General features: G+C 36.4%; 1 protein-coding gene across 6 annotated transcripts in view; it reads left to right on the top strand.

The window, feature by feature from the left end:
* LOC149787630 (sorting nexin-14-like) overlaps positions 1-21,092 on the top strand; it is a 128,106-nt gene that overhangs the window by 102,546 nt on the left and 4,468 nt on the right. For 4 of the 6 annotated variants that reach the window (XM_089973805.1, XM_089973804.1, XM_089973803.1 and 1 more), the window contains 3 exons: positions 4,894-4,924; positions 17,077-17,141; positions 20,348-20,439. In XM_089973805.1, coding sequence (XP_089829931.1) covers positions 4,894-4,924; positions 17,077-17,141; positions 20,348-20,439 — 188 coding nt within the window. Of the gene's footprint in view, positions 1-4,893; positions 4,925-17,076; positions 17,142-18,894; positions 19,027-20,347; positions 20,440-21,092 lie in introns of those variants that run through there. The other 2 variants (XM_089973806.1, XR_016424079.1) reach the window with 2 other exon arrangements.

The following is a 21,092-nucleotide window of genomic DNA, read 5'->3' as shown; positions in this document are numbered from 1 at the left end:
AAAGATGATATATTAGATATTGAATTTAACTTTGCAGTAGTATCTTCTGTGATCTTCACCTTCATTCTTTGGCTACTATTGTGAAATCATATTCTAGGCTTTCCCCATCCTATTTATTAGATATTGAATTTAACTTTGCAGTAGTATCTTCTGTGATCTTCACCTTCATTCTTTGGCTACTATTGTGAAATCATATTCTAGGCTTTCCCCATCCTATTTATTAGATATTGAATTTAACTTTGCAGTAGTATCTTCAGTGATCTTCACCTTCATTCTTTGGCTACTATTGTGAAATCATATTCTAGGCTTTCCCCATCCTATTTATTAGATATTGAATTTAACTTTGCAGTAGTATCTTCAGTGATCTTCACCTTCATTCTTTGGCTACTATTGTGAAATCATATTCTAGGCTTTCCCCATCCTATTTATTAGATATTGAATTTAACTTTGCAGTAGTATCTTCAGTGATCTTCACCTTCATTCTTTGGCTACTATTGTGAAATCATATTCTAGGCTTTCCCCATCCTATTTATTAGATATTGAATTTAACTTTGCAGTAGTATCTTCAGTGATCTTCACCTTCATTCTTTGGCTACTATTGTGAAATCATATTCTAGGCTTTCCCCATCCTATTTATTAGATATTGAATTTAACTTTGCAGTAGTATCTTCAGTGATCTTCACCTTCATTCTTTGGCTACTATTGTGAAATCATATTCTAGGCTTTCCCCATCCTGTTTATTAGATATTGAATTTAACTTTGCAGTAGTATCTTCAGTGATCTTCACCTTCATTCTTTGGCTACTATTGTGAAATCATATTCTAGGCTTTCCCCATCCTATTTATTAGATATTGAATTTAACTTTGCAGTAGTATCTTCAGTGATCTTCACCTTCATTCTTTGGCTACTATTGTGAAATCTTATTCTAGGCTTTCCCCATCCTATTTATTGCTTACCAATAAGAACATTTTTCTATTCATCCAATCAAAATGGTAATTATGGAGATATACTTGTCCTATCATGGACTGTTCACACCTTTTTGTCCTGCATGTTTAGGCAGAACAGTCTAGTCCTACATGTAAGACCTCAACACTGATATTATGTTTTAGATGTCTGGGTCTTACTGCCTAACTAACGGCGCTGTGTAGCGTGTTTTGATGTCGACTAACATCATAACAAAAGTCAAATTTTCAGGAATATCTCCAATAATGACTCCTTTCTACAAAGTGAAGTCATAATGTTTTAATCAGACTTTACTTACTCTGATGTCTTTTCTCAAATAAATTCAAATTCTCTCAAAATAAATGGACTTGTTTTCAAGTTTCGTTGGCCTACATTTCAGTTGGCTGGAAAGCGATGAAAGCCGGGAATGCAGAAAACGGGTTAAGTTGAAATATTATTCTTAAACAAAAGGAATAAAAATACATTATGCCTTTTGGAATGGTAAGCAAAATTTCATTTCGTTCAAGAAACATATACCCCACATGAACCTACTTGTACATACTTTGGCATACCTCGACTACCATCACATTTCAACAAATTCAAATGTATGTCAATGGAACCTGAAAATGCATCCATTTGCTAGTGTCAGATTTTGATTCCACAAGCACAGTAAGTAAAAACAGCACAGTAAGTATATTAGTTATATATCAATTTGTGGAAGAGTGTCAGTATGGTCTGCCAAGCGTGTGAGATATTCTGAAACTTTGACTACTCATTGCGATGTCAACCCACATTGGAACTTGCTATACAAGGCCGTTATTTGGGTAGTAAGATGTGCACTAAAACATAAATAACATGTGATACGTCTTACATTGTAGGACTAAGAACAACCCAGCTAGTTATTTCATCCAACCACAGAAGGGACAAAATTTATTTTGTCCCAACAACCTATATATTTATTTGTTTAAGTTGACATCCTCAGGTCCTACCTGTGTTTTAATGGAACAGCCCTTTCTCATTGGTATTGCTGATGAGATATTCACACAATGTTTATGTTGTTTATTATACAGGTGATGATTGATTTATGCCATAGTTTTGTTCCTGAGATTATGGCATAAATAAAAAATTGCATATATTGAAAATGATTTCCCATATGATATTTGTAAAATAAAGAAATTCTTGTGCAAATTATACCACATAGTTTTCAGGTAATAATTATTTAGGCATAAATTTCAAAGAAATTATATATGTGAAATGCATGCAGGTCTCAACATATGGCACCAGTGATGGTGTAAAAACAAGCACAGTTGCACAAATTTAATGTTATTTTTACATAATAAATGGCATTAAAATGAAGTGTGTAAATCAAATTGGTGTAAATAAAGCATCTCCAGTATTGAGATTACAATTTTTGTTTTTACAATTTGACCAAATTTTTGTTGGTATAATTATTGTATTTCAGTTTCTAAGCCTCACACTTGTACAGAGTCATTGCTTTATGTTATTCTTTTTTATGCGTCCAAGATGGGGGCATCTAGCATTTGGCTTGCCCATTTGTGTGTGGGTGTTTGTTTTGAATGTGGATATGTGGATCTTTCGACTGTGATTTCCAGCATCTGTAGCTCAGTGACCCAATTCACTTCAAAATTTTGAATATGCACTACCTACTGCCCTTCATTTAAAACATTTCATGTCCCAGGTTTCAGCCCTTCATTAGGGTTTTGGGGTCAAGAATTATATTGGGGACACAATTCAGTTAAAGATCTTGGTGACATTCTATTTCATCAAGTTCAGTTCATTGTCTTATTACCTGATTTGCTTCATATTTGGAACATAGCATCACATATGCCCTGTCTGACAGTACCACTCCTGTTTTTCAATTCTGTGTATGTGCCTGTGGGGGGCTAATCAGTACCACTGCTGCCTGTGGATGCATGGTGGGACTGGAGTGAAGAATTCTGATGACATATTTTGGTTTGGAATTTTATATTTGATTTTCCATAACCAGTAAATTTCATATTTGGAATATGACATCATCACACACTGGCCATATGGATTTTACTACTCCTGTTCATTGGGTCATTATGTATGACACTTTTCAGTGAAAGTTTCAATTCCATCTTTTATGTTGAAATTAACTTTTTGTACAACACTGCAATGTAAAATATTAGATGATCCCTGATTTTGCTTTCTCCCTATACTTCATTGTCTCCTGGGTTATTTCCCTGGATATAAGATGTCAAGAAGTATCATCACTTACAGTTATCATGTGGGGTGCAGGGGAGTTGCATGCAAGTAACTCTTCACTTTGTTGTTCGAATATTATATAATCCCATACTTTCCTTTCCCTGTATACCACTGTTGCCACATTGGTATGCCCCAGATAGGGTCAGGAGTACAGAAAATAGGATATTTAAAAAAATTAATTTCATTATTATTATTATTTTTAATTTGTTTTCTTCAGTAAAGCCTGATCTGATTCAGTGTATATTTTCATGATCTGATTCAGTGTATATTTTCATGATCTGATTCAGTGTATATTTTCATGATCTGATTCAGTGTATATTTTTATGATCTGATTCAGTGTATATTTTTATGATCTGATTCAGTGTATATTTTCATGATCTGATTCAGTGTATATTTTCATGATCTGATTCAGTGTATATTTTTATGATCTGATTCAGTGTATATTTTCATGATCTGATTAAGTGTATATTTTCATGATCTGATTCAGTGTATATTTTCATGATCTGATTCAGTGTGTATTTTCAACATGACATCCATCATTCTTGCCTATTACCTTGTACCAGTCTGGTTCTTGAATGATATCATTGGATGATGTCATTGAATGGTGTCATTGGATGGGGTCTTTGGATTATAAAGTATCAGTATATACTGTGGCTATAGTTTTCTGCAGCCAGTGTACACACAATCTGGAATATACATGTATCCCATATTGCACTTGCTTATTGTTCCATTCCTGTCCTTGGGGACCATGAATCATGGTGTTATGCACTTTGATATACTGACAGACTTGTCTTGGAGGCACATTATGTGTTTTTTAAAAATGTAGTACTTATTTCTGGATTATTTACCACTGCAAAACATCAGCTTCCTTGTCATTAAGGAAGAAGTACATGTAGGTGACCTGGCCGAGTCATACCAATGACTTACAAAAATGGTACTAACAACTGCCTTGCTTGGCACTCAACATTAAGAGGTTAGTATTAGGACTGGTTGACCTGGTGTCAGGATAATGTGACTGGGTGGGACATCATGCTACATGTCTGCGGCATGATGCTCCAGTGCTAGACATCACTATATACTGCCAAACTGCAGACATTGTAGCGATATGACTGAAAAATTGTTAAAGCTACATTAAAAATCCACATCACACACTCACACACACACATGTAGGTGAAAATATTGGGCCCTAAAACAAAATACAGAAGTTCTGTACAATGCACTATTATTGAAGCAGGTACTGCCCACTTATAGACGGCTAATTTGCTTGTATCTCAATGTTTGGCATGAAAGTGACTTTTTTCTTCTACTTACAAGGTTCAAACATCATGGTGAACCCTTTGTCATTTTTAAGAAGCAAAATATGACATCATGGGAAGCAAAGTTGAATATCTTATATATTAATGGTTACATTTGCAGTACTTGATCCCATTTTCTTTGATCAATTAGAGCTCAGAAAACAACTGTATTTTAACCTGCATCATTATCTTGTCTTGAGGTACGTACTATTATTTATTTAATAATGGCTTCTGTGTATTTGGTTTCTAATGTTGTTCCAAAACTGAATTATATTTACTATGGATAAATAGTAAATATAATTTAATTATACGTTTAAAGTATACTTTATATACCATTGTTGAGGTCCATTCTGTACCTTCATTTTAAGTTGGTGACTAATGGAAAAAATTCACATTACTCTCATTGCAGATGTCCTCTTCTTTGACAACGATCCCCCAAGGTAAGCAGTGTTATTTACCTTGTTAACTGCATTTCATGTGAGCTTTATTCTTCAAGGAAACAGAAAATAGGAGCTACCACAAAACTTTTGTTTACAAAAAATCTTCCTTATAATAAAATATTCTAGCCCAGTGCACCCAAGTTATCAGAGTGAATAATTATATGGAGAATGTGTAATATGCAATATTGTTTATTGTGGCAAGGGACTATGGAAAACACATATAACTAATAATGGAGGAAAAAGTCTGTATTAGCTTTCTGTGTTCACTAAATCTCATTTTGCAAAATGTTTTGAATGTTGTATTACAATTTCTTTAAAAGAAAAGTAGGTACAACTTTAGGTATAAGTTATATTTATAATTGTTTAAAATGTAAACCATATTAAACTTTTTTGGGTTGAAACAAATGAGGGTTTGTTCGTAAGACGATGTTATGTCCTTTCGGTTCATGACACTGTGTAGCTATCAGCATGACACTATGTAGCCATTAGCATGACACTGTGTAGCTATCAGCATGACACTGTGTAGCCATCAGTATTGCACTGTGTAGCCATCAGCATGACACTGTGTAGCCATCAGCATGACACCATGTAGCTATTAGGATGACACCAGGTAGCTATTAGCATAACACCATGTAGCTATTAGCATGACACTGTATCAATCAGCATGACACTATGTAGCTATCAGGATAACACTGTAGCTATCAGCATGACACTGTAGCAATCAGCATGACACCATGTAGCTATTAGCATGACACTGTAGCCATCAGCAATGACATTGTAGCTATCAGCATGACACTGTTTAGCCATCAGCATGACACTGTGTAGCTATCAGGATAACACTGTGTAGCTATCAGCATGACACTGTAGCAATCAGCATGACACCATGTAGCTATTAGCATGACACTGTATAGCCATCAGCATAACACTGTGTAGCTATCAGTGGGACATTGTGTAGCCATCAGTATTGCACTGTGTAGCCATCAGCATGATACCATGTAGCTATTAGCATGACACCATGTAGCTATTAGCATGACACTGTGTAGCCATCAGCATGACACTGTAGCTATCAGGATAACACTGTGTAGCTATCAGCATGACACTGTATCCATCAGCATGACACCATGTAGCTATTAGCATGACACTTTGTAGCCATCAGCATGACACTGTGTAGCTATCAGGATAACACTGTGTAGCCATAATCATGACACTATGTAGCCATCAGCATGACAGTGTAGCTATCACCATGACACTATGTACCCATCATCATGACACTGTGTAGCTATCAGCATGACACTATATAGCCATCAGCATGACATTGTAGCTATCAGCATGACACTGTGTACCCATCAGCAATGACATTGTAGCTATCAGCATGACACTGTTTAGCCATCACCATGGCACTGTGTAGCTATCAGTATGACACTGTGTAGCTATCAGCATGACACTATGTAGCTATCAGGATAACACTGTGTAGCCATCAGCAAGACACTGTGTTGCTTTCAGCATGACACTGTACACATCAGCATCACACTATATAGCCATCAGCATGACACTGTGTAGATATCAGTGTGACACTGTGTACACATCAGCATAACACTGTGTACCCATCAGCAAGATGCTGTATGGCTATCAGAATGACACTGTGTAGCTATCATCATGACACTTTGTACCCATCAGCATGACACTGTAGCTGTCAGCATGAAACTGTGTACCCATCAGCATGACACTGTAGTTATTAGCATGACACTGTGTACACATCAACATGACACTGTAGCTATTAGCATGACACTGTGTACCCATCAGCATGACACAGTAGCTATCAGCATGACACTGTGTACCCATCAGCATGAAACTAGCTCTCAGCATGACACTGTGTACCCATCAGCATGACACTGTAGCTATTAGCTTGACACTGTGTACCCATCAGCATGACACAGTAGCTATCAGCATGACACTGTGTACCTATCAGCATGACACTGTAGCCATCAGCATGACACTCTGTAGCTATCAGCATGACACTGATGAATTATATTGCATCGATGTTGGCTTTGGAACTAAGAATTCAACTCTAGAGACAAAATTCAAGAATATACTAACAACAAACTGTAATGGTGACTGGAGAAAATAGCAGATCTGCCAACTCTTATGATTTTGCCATAAGTCTTACAAAATTTACCCTTAAAAGACGAACTTATGGCATACAAGCAAAAACTACAGAAAAATGATCATTGCTAAAAAATCTAGAAAATTTGTCCAACCTTGTTTGATTTGGATCCAGGTTTCATATTAGAAGTAGTTAAATTGGTCAGGGAACCAGACTAACTTTACAGCATCTCATTAGATGATTTAAACTGCACATATTTGTTCATGCAAAGCGTCTGCATGATCAAACTGTTGATCACAGACTTTTATTCAAATGGCATCTAGCAGGCAATGCATGTTCAAGACAAAAGGGGATGTAAGCCTCTTGAAAAGAATTAATAATCAACACAGGAAAATAAAACGGAATATTCAGATTCTTGTGAATATAAGCTGGAAGGGACACAGTTATGTTTATTGGACATCATTTGCCAATTTCAGTATGACTCATGGCAGGAAATATGATTGCCATCGTCATGTGAAATGGAAAAAAGAATTTCCAAGAATTACATCAAGTTGAGAGATAGCAACAAGCCAATGAGCTCCATAGGGTTTGGAACTAAAATTTGTGCAACTGTACTAGTGGTAAATAAAGTCTACACGTACTTCACAAACTTTTCATTTGAACATAATGTTTATTGTTGCTTCATGTTCTGAATACCAAACTTTTAATTACGTTTTCCAGCTTTACAATAACAGTTTATGGTATTTTGTTACACCTTACTAAAAACTGGTCAAACCTACGGAAAAAATCAACTGCTTTACTGAGACGGACTCGTCAGGGTTGGCAGGTCTGAAATAGGGCTTCTTTGGCTGACACTTGTCAAGACAGTTACTGATATAATAGGAGTAAATGCCATATGCAGTGTCAGTAATCTTTGCTGTACAAGTTAACCACAAAACATTACTTTCCTGTGAAATTTAATGTGTTAATGTATCATTATGTGAGCTTCCTGTTTCTAAAATAGTACTAATACAAAAATGGAAACAATTATCATTAAGTATTTGGATGCCTTTATCCATGGGGATAGATTGGTTCTAAGCTCGGTATGTTTAATGTTCAATTTAGCTGTTACACGTCTATCATTTATACATATGGTAATATTATAAATAAATTTGAATATGCTGTGATGTATTACACAGAAATAAAATATGTTAGGCATTGGCTTATCCTTTATATAAATGAAAGGGTTCTCTAAATTAATTTATTTGAATTTCTCAAAGTGATGCTGTATATCTGAAGAAAGACAGCCATGACTGTTGTTGTCATATTTTTTTCACCTGTTACAAACATTGTAATGCATTTCTGCAAATGATGTTTACAAACACACCTTCAAAGCACTCTAGTGGCCTAGTGGTTAGAGCATCCGCGTCGGATGCAGGAGGTCATGGGTTCGATCCCTGGCCAAGTCATACCAAAGACTTGCAAAAGAGGTACTAACAGCTGCCTCGCTTGATGCTCAGCATTAAGAGGTTAGTGTTAGGACTGGTTGACCTGGTGTCAAGATAATGTGACTGGGTGGGACATCATGCTACATGTCTGTGGCATGATGCCCCAGTGCTAGACATCACTATAAACTGCCACACTGCAGACATCATAGCGATATGACTGAAAAATCGTTAAAGCTATGTTAAAAATCTGAATCTCACACACGCACACACACACGCACGCACGCACGCACGCACGCACGCACGCACGCACACACACACACACACACACACACACACACACACACACACACACACACACACACACACACACACACACACACACACACACACACACACACACACACACACACACCTCCTGTAAAATCTACTTGCATCATTATGAATTTATATGCAGAATGTTTTAATGGTACTTAGATATCTTTTATGCAAATAAACTTAAAAGGATGAAGCATGGTTTTCCTGCTAAAACATGACTTCAGTTTCTAAAATGTGTGTATGAAACTGCAATATTTTGAAAAACCATGAACATGACTCATTTAGCTTTGATCATATAATGTAAAAATCACTTTGTAAAGCAGAGGAAGTATATTTAATATGTTGGAACTAAATCATAAAGGTCTTTACATTCTTATGTTAGTCTTCAGTAATTTAATTAAGCTGGAAAAAAGGATTATTTAAAAAAAATGCAGCAAATTGCTGCAATTGGAGAATACAATTTATCAGTATGTGTCTTTATTTCCATAAGCAACATAGATTTTGAAGCTTTACTGAAACTATAAAGAACTCTTATATGATATAATTTCTGGTTTACTTCAACTCACACAATTAGGGTACATTAGAAATAGGCAATCATCTGAAACACCTTCCTCATTAGTTGTACACAGGGGAGATAAGCCATTTTTAGAGAGAGTGTCAAGAAAAGAATTAGTGATATAAAATGGTACTGTTGGAAAGTATAATTTTTATGAATTAGACATTGAAAAATCTTGAAAGGTTATATTATATTTAATAATTAGACTTCCTACTGCCATGTTGGTGGTGTTTTTATGATGGGGATATCATCCTTTCCCCAAGTACAAATGTTGTATTATCAAGAGATATTTAGTCAAATCAAATCAGTTCAACTTGCTGTGCTATTGTATGTACACTGTTGGAATTTTAAACATGCCATTTGTTAAATAAAGAAAAACATGAACAGATGTATGTCCACTCAGACCTACTAATAGCAAAGATGTGTTAAAATCCTACATATTAACATGCAACTGTTACATGTGTGTCCAAGCCCCTGAATTCCTACCAAACAAGCTAAAATTGTGTGCTAAAGTCATGCATGCCACTGTTACATGTGTGTCCATGCCCCGGAATTCCTTCCAAACCATCAAAATTGTGTGTTAAAGTCATGCATGCCACTGTTACATGTGTGTCCATGCCCCGGAATTCCTTCCAAACCATCAAAATTGTGTGCTAAAGTCATGCATGCCACTGTTACATGTGTGTCCATGGCCCGGAATTCCTTCCAAACCATCAAAATTGTGTGCTAAAGTCATGCATGCCACTATTACATGTGTGTCCATGGCCCGGAATTCCTTCCAAACCATCAAAATTGTGTGTTAAAGTCATACATGCCACTTTCACATGTGTGCTTTGACCTCTGAATCCCTTCTCTGCCTTGAATGCGGGAGGTCGCAGGCTCAAAGCCTGGCAGAGTCATACCAAAGATTTAGAAAACTTGTATTAGCAGCTGCCTCACAAGGTGCTCAGCGTTAAGAGGTTAGTGTTAGGACTGGTCGGCCTTGTGTCAGGATAATGTGGCTGGGTGGGACATCATGCTACATGTCTGCAACATGATGCCCCAGTGCTAGACATCAGAATAAGCTGCCACACTGCAGACATCACAGCGATATCACAGATTTTTTTTTAAAGCAATGTTAAAAATACAAATCAGTTGCACACACACACATACACACACACACACTTCCAAACAATCAAAAATTGTGTGTTAAACTCATGAGCCTCTGTTACATGTGTACTTTGGCCTCTCAATGACTTCCAGATATAATACACTGAGTTGTGCAATATGGATCATGTACCATGCAAAAACTATGCTTTTCTGGCAACTGCCAGAAATCACCAGAAATGCTTGCTGAGGTACCCATCTCCTGCCCTCTTTTCGAGAAGTGATCAAAGTCTGGCCTATTACTTACACATTAATTATCTGGAGATGAAGGCAATGGTACATGCATTTCAGTCATGGCAAGATGCGCTGTCTAGAAAAGGTATTCTCATTCTGTCTGACAAGTCAACTTTCATCACTTACCTCTGCTTTCTGGTATTGAATTTTCTCAGGTTGTGTCATCATCTACAAATTCACATCTCATCTTCCACATTCCCAGTCTGTGTCATGTAAGATGCAACAGATTTATAGCAAATGTTAATTTTCCTCACTTGGCCTTCCAATGAATCTGCACCCAATCTTTCTGACCTTACATAGATCTTTCTATAATGAAGTGGAAACCATTCTCTCAGCCATTGTCTCTCCAGTCTCACATCCAAAAGCCTGGGCAGTCTCATTGTATATACTTTTTCCAACCATTTTCATTTCCAAAACCTTGTTAAAACATGAGAGAATCTGAGTACTGACAAATCCTGAAGTGGGAAAAAATCACACATTATGATCGTATGTTCTTAGCAACTGTGATTCACAGGAAAGTCCAGCCTTCTCCCCATCTGCTCATATATTTGTGAATGCAAATCTTCCTTCTCTACTCATGGATGTGAAATCTTCATGCATGGCTAATATCTTGCAACCCTCAGAAGAAAACGGTTCACAAAACGAGCTGTGGACAGAATTGCTCCAGTAAGAAGATCTACCATACATACTTGATTAAAAGTCAACTGGGCTATATGTCAACCACCCACCCCTTTGTTGGGCTACAAAAAGCAAACTTCTCTTTGACCATCCTATAAATTGGGGTGTATTTTGCAAGTAAGATCCATCTGAAGGGTCAACTTGTCATCAGTGAGTCAGAGTTGCTTTTTGCAAACATAAACATGCCAAACTAGATAGATAGATAGAGAGGAAAAATAAAGACAAAATTAGTGAAAGATACAGTTATATTATTGAGTGAAATGTGTCATCAATGAATTTACAACTTACAATTTTCCATCTTTATGTAATAAAATCTGTTGAAATGCATAATGCTTTGCTTTTTTGAGACGACATCCCGCTTAGTTGGAACAGGAACTGCTAGATGGTGCATTTGTGTTGTGTTGCATGACAGTCATTACTGCAGTGGCATGGTAGCCATTACTGTGTTCATCACTGTTTCAATCAGTAATGCACTTTTACCTGAAAAATATCAGACCCTTTCCAAGATGCCATGGAAGGATTTGACATTAGCAAACAAAATTGCCTTACTCAACCAAATTAAAAGCAAGCCGCCAAACACCAGACATCGCTGAGATAACTGGAGTACAAAAATCTACAATTGAATGCATGATACAGCAGTAAGATAAACTGAGAGAGGAATGGGCGTTCCGCAAAGGACATCATAAAACAACCCAAAAAACGGAACCGTGAAGGCAAGGATCCAGATGTTGAAGAGGCCCTCAATCAGTGGTTCTCTATTGTAACTGGATGATGTGTAAGTGTCAGTGGACCAATAATGAAACGTAAGGCAGAGGAGTTAGCTAAAAAAGCTGGGTCACAATGATTTCAAAGCAACAGATGGCTGGTTGTCTCAATGGAAATCTAGGCATGACATTAACAGACCTGCCAACTCCTACAGACACTTTAAAACGCACCTATTTATTCATGCAAAGCATCTGCATGATCTAACTGTTAATGATAAAAAGTTTAAAAATGGCATCCAGAAAGCGATGCATGTTTAAGACAAAAGGGAAAATAAGCTTCTAGGAAAATGTTAATAATCAACACAGAAGAGTAAAAAGGAGTATTCAGATTCGTGTGACTGGAAAGGACATAATTACGTTTATTGCACATCACGTGCCAATTTGAGTATGTCCCGTGGCAGGAGATATGATTGCCATCATCGTGTGAAACAGAAATGATTTTGCAAGAATTATGTTAAGTTGAGAGATAGCAATGAGCCATTGAACTGCATAGGGTTAGGAACTTGAGTTTGTGCAACTGCACTAGTGGTAAATAAAGTCTGTGCATACTTTACCGGGATCCCACGTTACCAGGAAATTGGGAAAAAGTCAGAAGAAATTATATATAAAAATTCCTGACCGTGAAAAGTTCATGAATTTTGCAAATATTGATGAAAGTCAGGAAAAACCCAGGAATTTTCCTCCACAACTTGATGCCCGAAACAGTTACTTAACTGAGTCATAACTGAACTTATCGTGAGTTAAATTTATCGAGTTCTAACCATAATATTAGGAGGTTGCAGTATGGATCATTTGGGTGCTTGCCATAAATAAATTTGTTGAGACAATCCAAACTGTTAGTTTGATATCCATATATTTTTTTTCTTTGGAAGGTATGAAAACCAGTCTAGCATCACAAGAGGCCAACATGATGGCGTTAAAACATAGCTGCTTCGCGGATGGGCTAGCAAACTTAAATCAAGTTAAACCTGCATGAAATCGATATGAAATTATTTATTTTCTCAGAAATTGCGAGTATTAAAATCATTGTCTTTAATCTGCTGAAAGACCATACAACTAATGCAATGATGAAATTTGAACTGGTACTAGCGATTTTGATTGCTAGTCGCATGAGCACACAGAATCTCACAACTGTCATTTTCAAATGTTGTAGAAAAAAATTGAATGAAAGTCGTATACTGGTTGTAATAAAAATTAAAAAACGAAAGAGCAAAAAATTCTCAATATTTATTTCAAGACCAGCTTCCGGAGTTTTGTTGTATCATGTGACTACCACGTTGACATGTGCTCTCTAATGCAGGGAGCATGCGAAGCAATGAACCAGACTACTCTGCTTGATGAATCAGACTGGCCAAGTTTCTTGTATTTGTTCGTGAAATAAATATGTTGAGAATTATATATTTTTTCTGGTTTGTACAAAATTTATCAGATTTTCATTTAATATAATTGAAATTTTGTACAACGACATTAAAAAGGAGTTTGTTGTTGATATCGCATTGGACTTGTCATTGTTTGAGAGTTGTGAAGCAGATCTGTTGCTAAAACATGTCATGTAGAAATGGATTTGTTTATTGTTTTAGGTAGTTGATGTACTCCTAATATAGTATGATATGGTAAGCACAGCAAAACTGGTTTTTAAGAGACCATCTCTTCTGCCAAAAAAAATGTGGTCTTTCAAGACAGGTGGTCATTTATAAAAGCTTTCTGCAAGATTACCAGTTTTCAAGGTCAGAATTTAACAGGGCTTAAGGACAGATACCCACAAATGAAGTACATGCATTTTATTCTTTATTTAAAGTTCTTATTAAAATCTTTCATATCATTTCAATTTTTATATATTTGGCAATAAAGATATATATTTGTCAAAAAATACTCACATTTAAATATGAAGATTAGGTGTAGATGTATTAGCAAATGAATTGCAAAATTAACTGTCATATTTCTTTATCCTGTCTTTAAGTTGACTTAATGTGCCTATAAATTACATAGTTAATTGAAATGCAGCATAAGAATTGCACAGTTAGCCATGATAACATTTACTCCCTCAATGTATGAATTAGTGGCTAAGATCAACCGTTGGGAAAATATGGAATATATATGTATCAGTGAATGACATATATAAAAAAAAAACATCAGAAGCAAGATAAATATTGAAAGCCAAAAGCCAATGGCTTAATTATCCATTAACAAAAAGATTACTTCTAAAAACTAAGGGTGTAACTGGCTACATTATAGTCAACATTTGGTGGTGGCTTGGCATTGGGGTTTTAATAACTATAACTTCAAAAACTATGACTGTCAGATCTGGAAAACAATAGTATCTTTAAAAGAAAAAGACCTCATTCATTCCAGGCATTATGGAATAACTCACAAAGCACCTCATTCACTCCAGGCATTATGGATTAAGTCATAAAAGACCCCATTCACTCCAGGCAATATGGATTGACTCATGAAAGACCTCATTCACTTCAGACATTATGGAATGACACACAAAGCATCTCATTCACTCCAGGCATTATGTATTTACTCATAAAAGGCCTCATTTGCTCCAATCATTATGGGTTGACTCCTAAAAGACCTCATTCACTCATGGCATTATGGATTGACTCACAAAAGACACCATTCACTCCAGGCATTATAGATTGACTCATAAAAGACCTCATTCACTCCAGGCATTATAGATTGACTCACAAAAGACCCCATTCACTCCACGCATTATGGATTGATTCTCAAAAGACTCCATTCACTCTAGGCATTATGGATTGACTCACAAAAGACCTTATTCACTCCATGCATTAGGGCTTGACTCACAAAGACTCATTCACTCCAGGCATTAGGGATTGACTCACAGAAGAAGCAACATACTATACCACTACAGTGCAGCTTATTAACACTTCTCAATAGGACATTATCTGCATTGTATGGGGTTTTCTTTAATTTTAAGGATAAAGAAACAATATGGACATTGGAATTGACTACGGGCATATACATCCATGACACTTCCTTTGAGGAACTTGGAATTGACCACTGGCATGTGCATCCATGACTACTCCCTTTGAGAGACATGGAATTTACTACATTCATGTACATCCATGACCACTCCCTTTGAGGAACATGTAATTGACTACTGGCCTGTACATCCATGACTACTCCCTTTGAGGAACTTGGAATCAACTACTGGCATGTACATCCATGACTACTCCTTTTGAGGAACTTGGAATTAACTCTGGCATGTGCATCCAAGACTACTCCCTTTGAAGAACTTGGAATCAACTACTGGCATGTACATCCATGACTACTTCCTTTGAGGAGCTTGGAATCAACTACTGGCATATACATCCATGACCACTCCCTTTGAGGAACTTGGAATTAACTACTGGCATATACATCCATGACTACTCTCTTTGAAGAACTTGGAATTGACTACTGGCATGTACATCCATGACCACTCCCTTTAAGGAAGTTGGAATTGACTCTGGCATGTACATCCATGACTACTCCCTTTAAGGAACTTGGAATTGACTACTGGCATGTACATCCAAGATTACTCCCTTCAGGGAACTTGGAATCAACTACTGGCATGTACATCCATGACTACTCCCTTCAGGGAACATGGAATCAACTACTGGCATGTACATCCATGACCACTCCATTTGAGGTACTTAGAATTAACTCTGGCATGTACATCCAAGACTACTCACTTTGGGAACATGGAATTGACTACTGGCATGTACATCCATGACCACTCCCTTTGAGGGACTGGGGATTGACTACTGGCATGTACATCCATGACTACTCCTTTTGAGGAATTTGTAATAGACTACAGGCATGTACATCCATGACTACTCCCTTTGAGGAAGTAAGGGTTAATTGTAATGGCAGTTTGGATTGCTTTGGTACAGTAGTAGCAGTTAGTGACATTTATTTTAGTCTGGCCAGCCTGGTATCCTAATAATGTGACTAGGTGGGACATCATTCTATATGTCTGCAGTATGATGCCCCAGTGATAGAGATCAATATAAACTGCCACACTGCAGACATCATAGTGATATGACTCAAATTGTTAAAGCTATGTTATAGACCCAAGCGCGCGCGCGCACACACACACACACACACACACACATTTATTACCTTTTCCACCACTTTCTTTTGATGACTACATGAGTATCATAGATACATTGATACAGACATTGACAGGATCTAATGCAAAAATGTTTTATTACCAAAAATCTGAAGGCTGCATAATGACTGTATGTATCCTACTGCTTTAAAATGACTTTATGTATTTGACTGCTTTCAGATGACTTTATGTATCCTACTGCTTTCAGATGACTTTGTGTATCCTACTGCTTTTAAATGACTTTATATATCTTACTGCTTTCATATGACTTTATGTATCCTGCTGCTTCGAGATGACTTTATGTATCCTACTGCTTTCAAATGACTTTATGTATCCTACTACTTTCAAATGACTTTATGTATCTTACTGCTTTCAGATGACTATGTATCCTATTGCTTTCAGATGACTTTATGTATCCTACTGCTTTCAAATGACTTTATGTATCCTACTGCTTTCAGATGACTTTATGTATCCTGCTGCTTTAAAAAAGTGGACTAGCTCTAGCACAGTGGTTTCTTGGTTTCACTTGATTGTAATTTCTTGGTCTCCATAGAAAGGTAATAAGAAGATTTTACCCCAATTAGAATGGAAGTGGTAAAATAATTGTCATCTTCCTAACTTTGAATGCCTCAGTGTGTCGTTAAGAAAATGCACTTAGTTTCCAGTGTCTTGGCTTGATATAGCTAGTAATGTGTTAAAAGTGTTGTTAAAGCAAACCCCTCCACTGCCCAAATAAAGTACAAATAATAGAGTCACAAAGCTATCACAATGTTAGATACAATTAATATGTTTTCCTTGCTTCTGACAGAACTGACGAGCAGAAGAAGGAAAGATATGAAAAGACATTGAAGGCTTGTCAACAGTTTATTCCAGGTAAGCCAGACATGCACCATGTAAAACGTATGATTATTTGCATCCAGTTATGCAGGCAAATGTAAATAGAGTTAGACCTGATTACTCTATATAGTATTGTGCAGTTGCTTATTGTGCAGTTTCATTTATTTTGAGTCCTGTGTTATACCATACTGCAGTGTTTTTTGATCTGGAATTGAGTTGCTACATGTTTTTTCTCTCTGAAGGGATAGAGTACAACACAATCCACAAACTAGCTAAAAATCCTGATCCGTACATATGAGGTTGAGTGTAGTTTAGTCCTATGCTGTCACCTTTTATGACCACTCTGGTGGCTTAGTGGTTAGAGCATCTGCCTCGGATGCGGGAGGTCATGGGTTTGATAACCTGCCGAATCATACCAAAGACTTACAAAAATGGTACTAGCAGCTGCCTCGCTTGGTGCTTATCATTAACAGGTTAGTGTTAGGATTGGTCGGCCTTGTGTCAGGATAATGTGATTGGGTGGGACATCATGCTACATGTCTGTGGCATGATGCCCCCGTGCTAGACATCACTATAAACTGCCACACTGCAGACATTGTAGCAATATGGCTGAAAAATTGTTAAAGCTAGGTTAAAAAATCCAAATCTCACACACACACACACTCACCTTTTACAGGTATAGTACATATAACCCTGCTTCAGCTTGGTCCTGTGCATTTTGATAAAGCACAACACAGACCATTTGTTCAAAACAAGTCAAACTCAGTTTTAACTCTACTGGATATCAGGCAGAAGAGCTTATGGGATGGCCTGTTGTTTGTCATCTATCATCTGTCAGTTATGGTAGCACAAGTTTGTTATCACTGGTTGTCATAAACTACTTGGAGAAATGCCATATAACTTGATGCACACATTTATCCCAGGATTTAATTGGTCATTAATGAAAATAATTTGAAATGGTTCTGCTGAGACATCCAGTATTGCCACCACAATGGTCATCTTGAAAATCTTGTCATCACAGCTCTTTCCACATGGATGGTCTATTGACATGGGTTTTCTTATGTCTAATTGATCCTTAATAAAAAATGTTGCTGATCTGATATCCAGTGATCTTGACAGCCATTTTGAAAATCTTATCACTTCTCCATATAAATGGAATGTCATATTAACAGGCAGGTTTCACCAGAAGATGTTTTATGATGTCAGGTTGGTTATAAAAGAAAATGATGCTAATTTTACAGCCAGTATGACCACTATCTTGAAAATCTTTTTTTAGCTACTCCTCCTAAATGGATGATCATATCAACATGGGATTTTCACCAAAAGACTTCTTTTGAAATGAAAATGGTGCTGATATCACATCCAACATGGCCATCATGAACTTTTGCTGAAATGATGGTCATATCAACATTAGATTTTCATGAATAGATGATGTCTGTTCATTCATAAATAAATGTGATGACAATCTTGCATCAAATATGACCACCACAACATTTCAGAAATCAGCTGTTATAAAGAAGAAATGGTCTTAACCTGGATTCCAGGATATTTTTAAAACAGTTCTTACAGAATGATAGTAAGACCTTGTTATGAGACACTTCTGTGCCAGTTTCAAGTGCTAACAAAGTCAACGCATGCTTCCTTTCAGTCATGACAAATCCTTTTGTCCAAATTCTGTCTTTTATTAGAGGATGTTCACTGTGTAATTAGGTTTGAGTTTTTTTTATATGATTATAATCAATCTGACTTGTCTTTAAGAAGTTGTCTGTCTTGTCATCTTTTATCAAAGTGCATGGAACTGAGTTGAAGTTGGGTTGCATCTGAGTTGTCCCAAACCTGGACTGATTTGTCTTGGGCCAAGTTGTCCCTTTGCCCCGAGTTGTCTGGTTTCCATGAGATTGTGTCAGGACTTCATGTAAAGGCCATGGTGAGCAACAGTGTGTAAAACCTTTGTTTGGACTCTGCATGTGTGTATTCATTAACATAATGTACATTATTAGGTCCAGTGTTATGGTGTTTTTTGAAGGCACAATAGAATAACATGGTAAAAATAATTTGTTACAATATTCGAAGTATCCTTTTTTAGTGATTGTTTCACGGCCCTGCATCTGGGCATAGTCATAATAGAATAGTAAAAGATTATAATTGTTTCTAGGACTGAGCTAAATCTATAGTTTTATTGTAAACACAAGGATGCAATGGGAAGAACAGGTTGTTTTATTTTATCATCAGTAATAAATAAGATATAAATTGCTAATTAATGTTGATGAAATTGTCAAAACGTAACTATACAAATGAAGTCACTAATCTCAATCAATGACAAAGAGATCAGTGATTACCTGAAAGTTCATTCCAGTTGTTTGTTTATAAACAAAATGTTTCCTAGTTACATGTAGGATTCACTCAGACTTTTGAGTTTATAATTGTAGATTTATAGCTCTTGAACTATATTCCATATGAAAACACATAAATGTTATGAAATGAGAAAAACCTATTATTGAATGACACATGCTGGGTATCAGTTGTGTGTGTGTCATTACTGATGTCACTTAATGTGTAACATCTCATGAGCATTCTTTACCTGTATAAAATAAGGTTTCTAAGTTGGAAGAAATATTTTGTGATACAGCTATTGAATTGAAATTAAGAGTACAAATCTTAGAAACATTTAGCGGTGAATAAGTCGCTCTACTTAGAAAATAATGTGATGAACGTTACAAAGATTTACTCAGCTTTTTCTTAGTATTTTTCCATAATAAGGGCTTATGCAAAATATTGCAAACTTTTATCAGAGATTCTATGCACCTCTGGTGCCACCATTTGCAGATTGCTAGGGATGAAATGTCTAAAAGAGTGTGTTATGTTAGTGGGGTCAGCTGAAGTTCTACTCATGATTTTATAAGGAAATGAATTTATGTTCTTGTCCATTATGCACTGAAACCTGTCTATAAATTACACTCCAGAGAGTAAAAATTAACAGATGTTCTTTATTTTCAGGTTAGAAATGATCCTATTGTAAGAGAAATGATACATAATTGTATTATGTAAACAAATGTTCTTTATGTAGATGTGTCCACTAGAGCAGGTTTCTCTGTACAGTATTGTGAAATAATGGATATGAACATATTTAGGAATAATATAAAACTGAAATCAGAATGTTGAAGTTATTAATGTTTTGTAATATATTCCAATCAGTTGAATTCAAACTGCAAGATAAATAGGAACTAATTTTTCCCATCTAGGTGTCATTGTATCCGTAGTTGGACATACAAACCATGAAGCTGGAACCGAACTTTTGCTTCAGTTTCTTCAGAAACCAAAGCTCAACAAACAGGTAATGTATAGCTAGTAATTTGGCCATAGTTTTGTTCAGGCTTTATAAATGGATAATAATCAGTCCAACAAGAAAAGATGTCCTAAAAGTATTTAAGGTAGTACACTTTTGTAAAATAGTGAAATATGTGTTTCTTTTGGTTTGTCCCAAATTTATGTTCCACACAAGCTTCGTGGGCAAATAGAAGATGATATTGAACAACATGCGACTTCTGTTTTTTGTTGCATTAACATGGCTGTTATTTTTATACCATCCAGCATCCAAAATTGCTTCAACCCTGTCCAGTAAGGGAAATAAAACCTGCCATTCTCTCAAACCCAACCTATTGACACCTTTGAGTTGGACTGAGAGTGTGAAATGACTGGAGTACAGTGAGTACAACAGAGATGTGAAGCACTAACATATTAATTCATGTCATATCCCTTTATCTAAAAGATGCCTTGCTCATCAGACTGAAGTTCTATTTGCACACTTAGAGTGGTCACTGTTTTTTATGCTCCATTGACTGCTTAGGCAGGGGAAAACCACTTTTGTTCATGAAACACCTGGCCACTAACCACAGAATGCAGGTGACCATTACACACAGGATATTTATATAGGAAATGGCCAAGGGAAATTAGAATGGCATTGTGACCACATGACTGCTATGTATA

Source organism: Sinohyriopsis cumingii, chromosome 11, assembly GCF_028554795.1.
Source record: "Sinohyriopsis cumingii isolate HCF-2022 chromosome 11, ASM2855479v2, whole genome shotgun sequence".
NCBI classification, from domain to species: Eukaryota; Metazoa; Mollusca; class Bivalvia; order Unionida; family Unionidae; genus Sinohyriopsis; species Sinohyriopsis cumingii.
The sequence above is the reverse complement of the archived record's forward strand: the minus strand, read 5'-3'. Positions and strand labels throughout refer to the sequence as shown.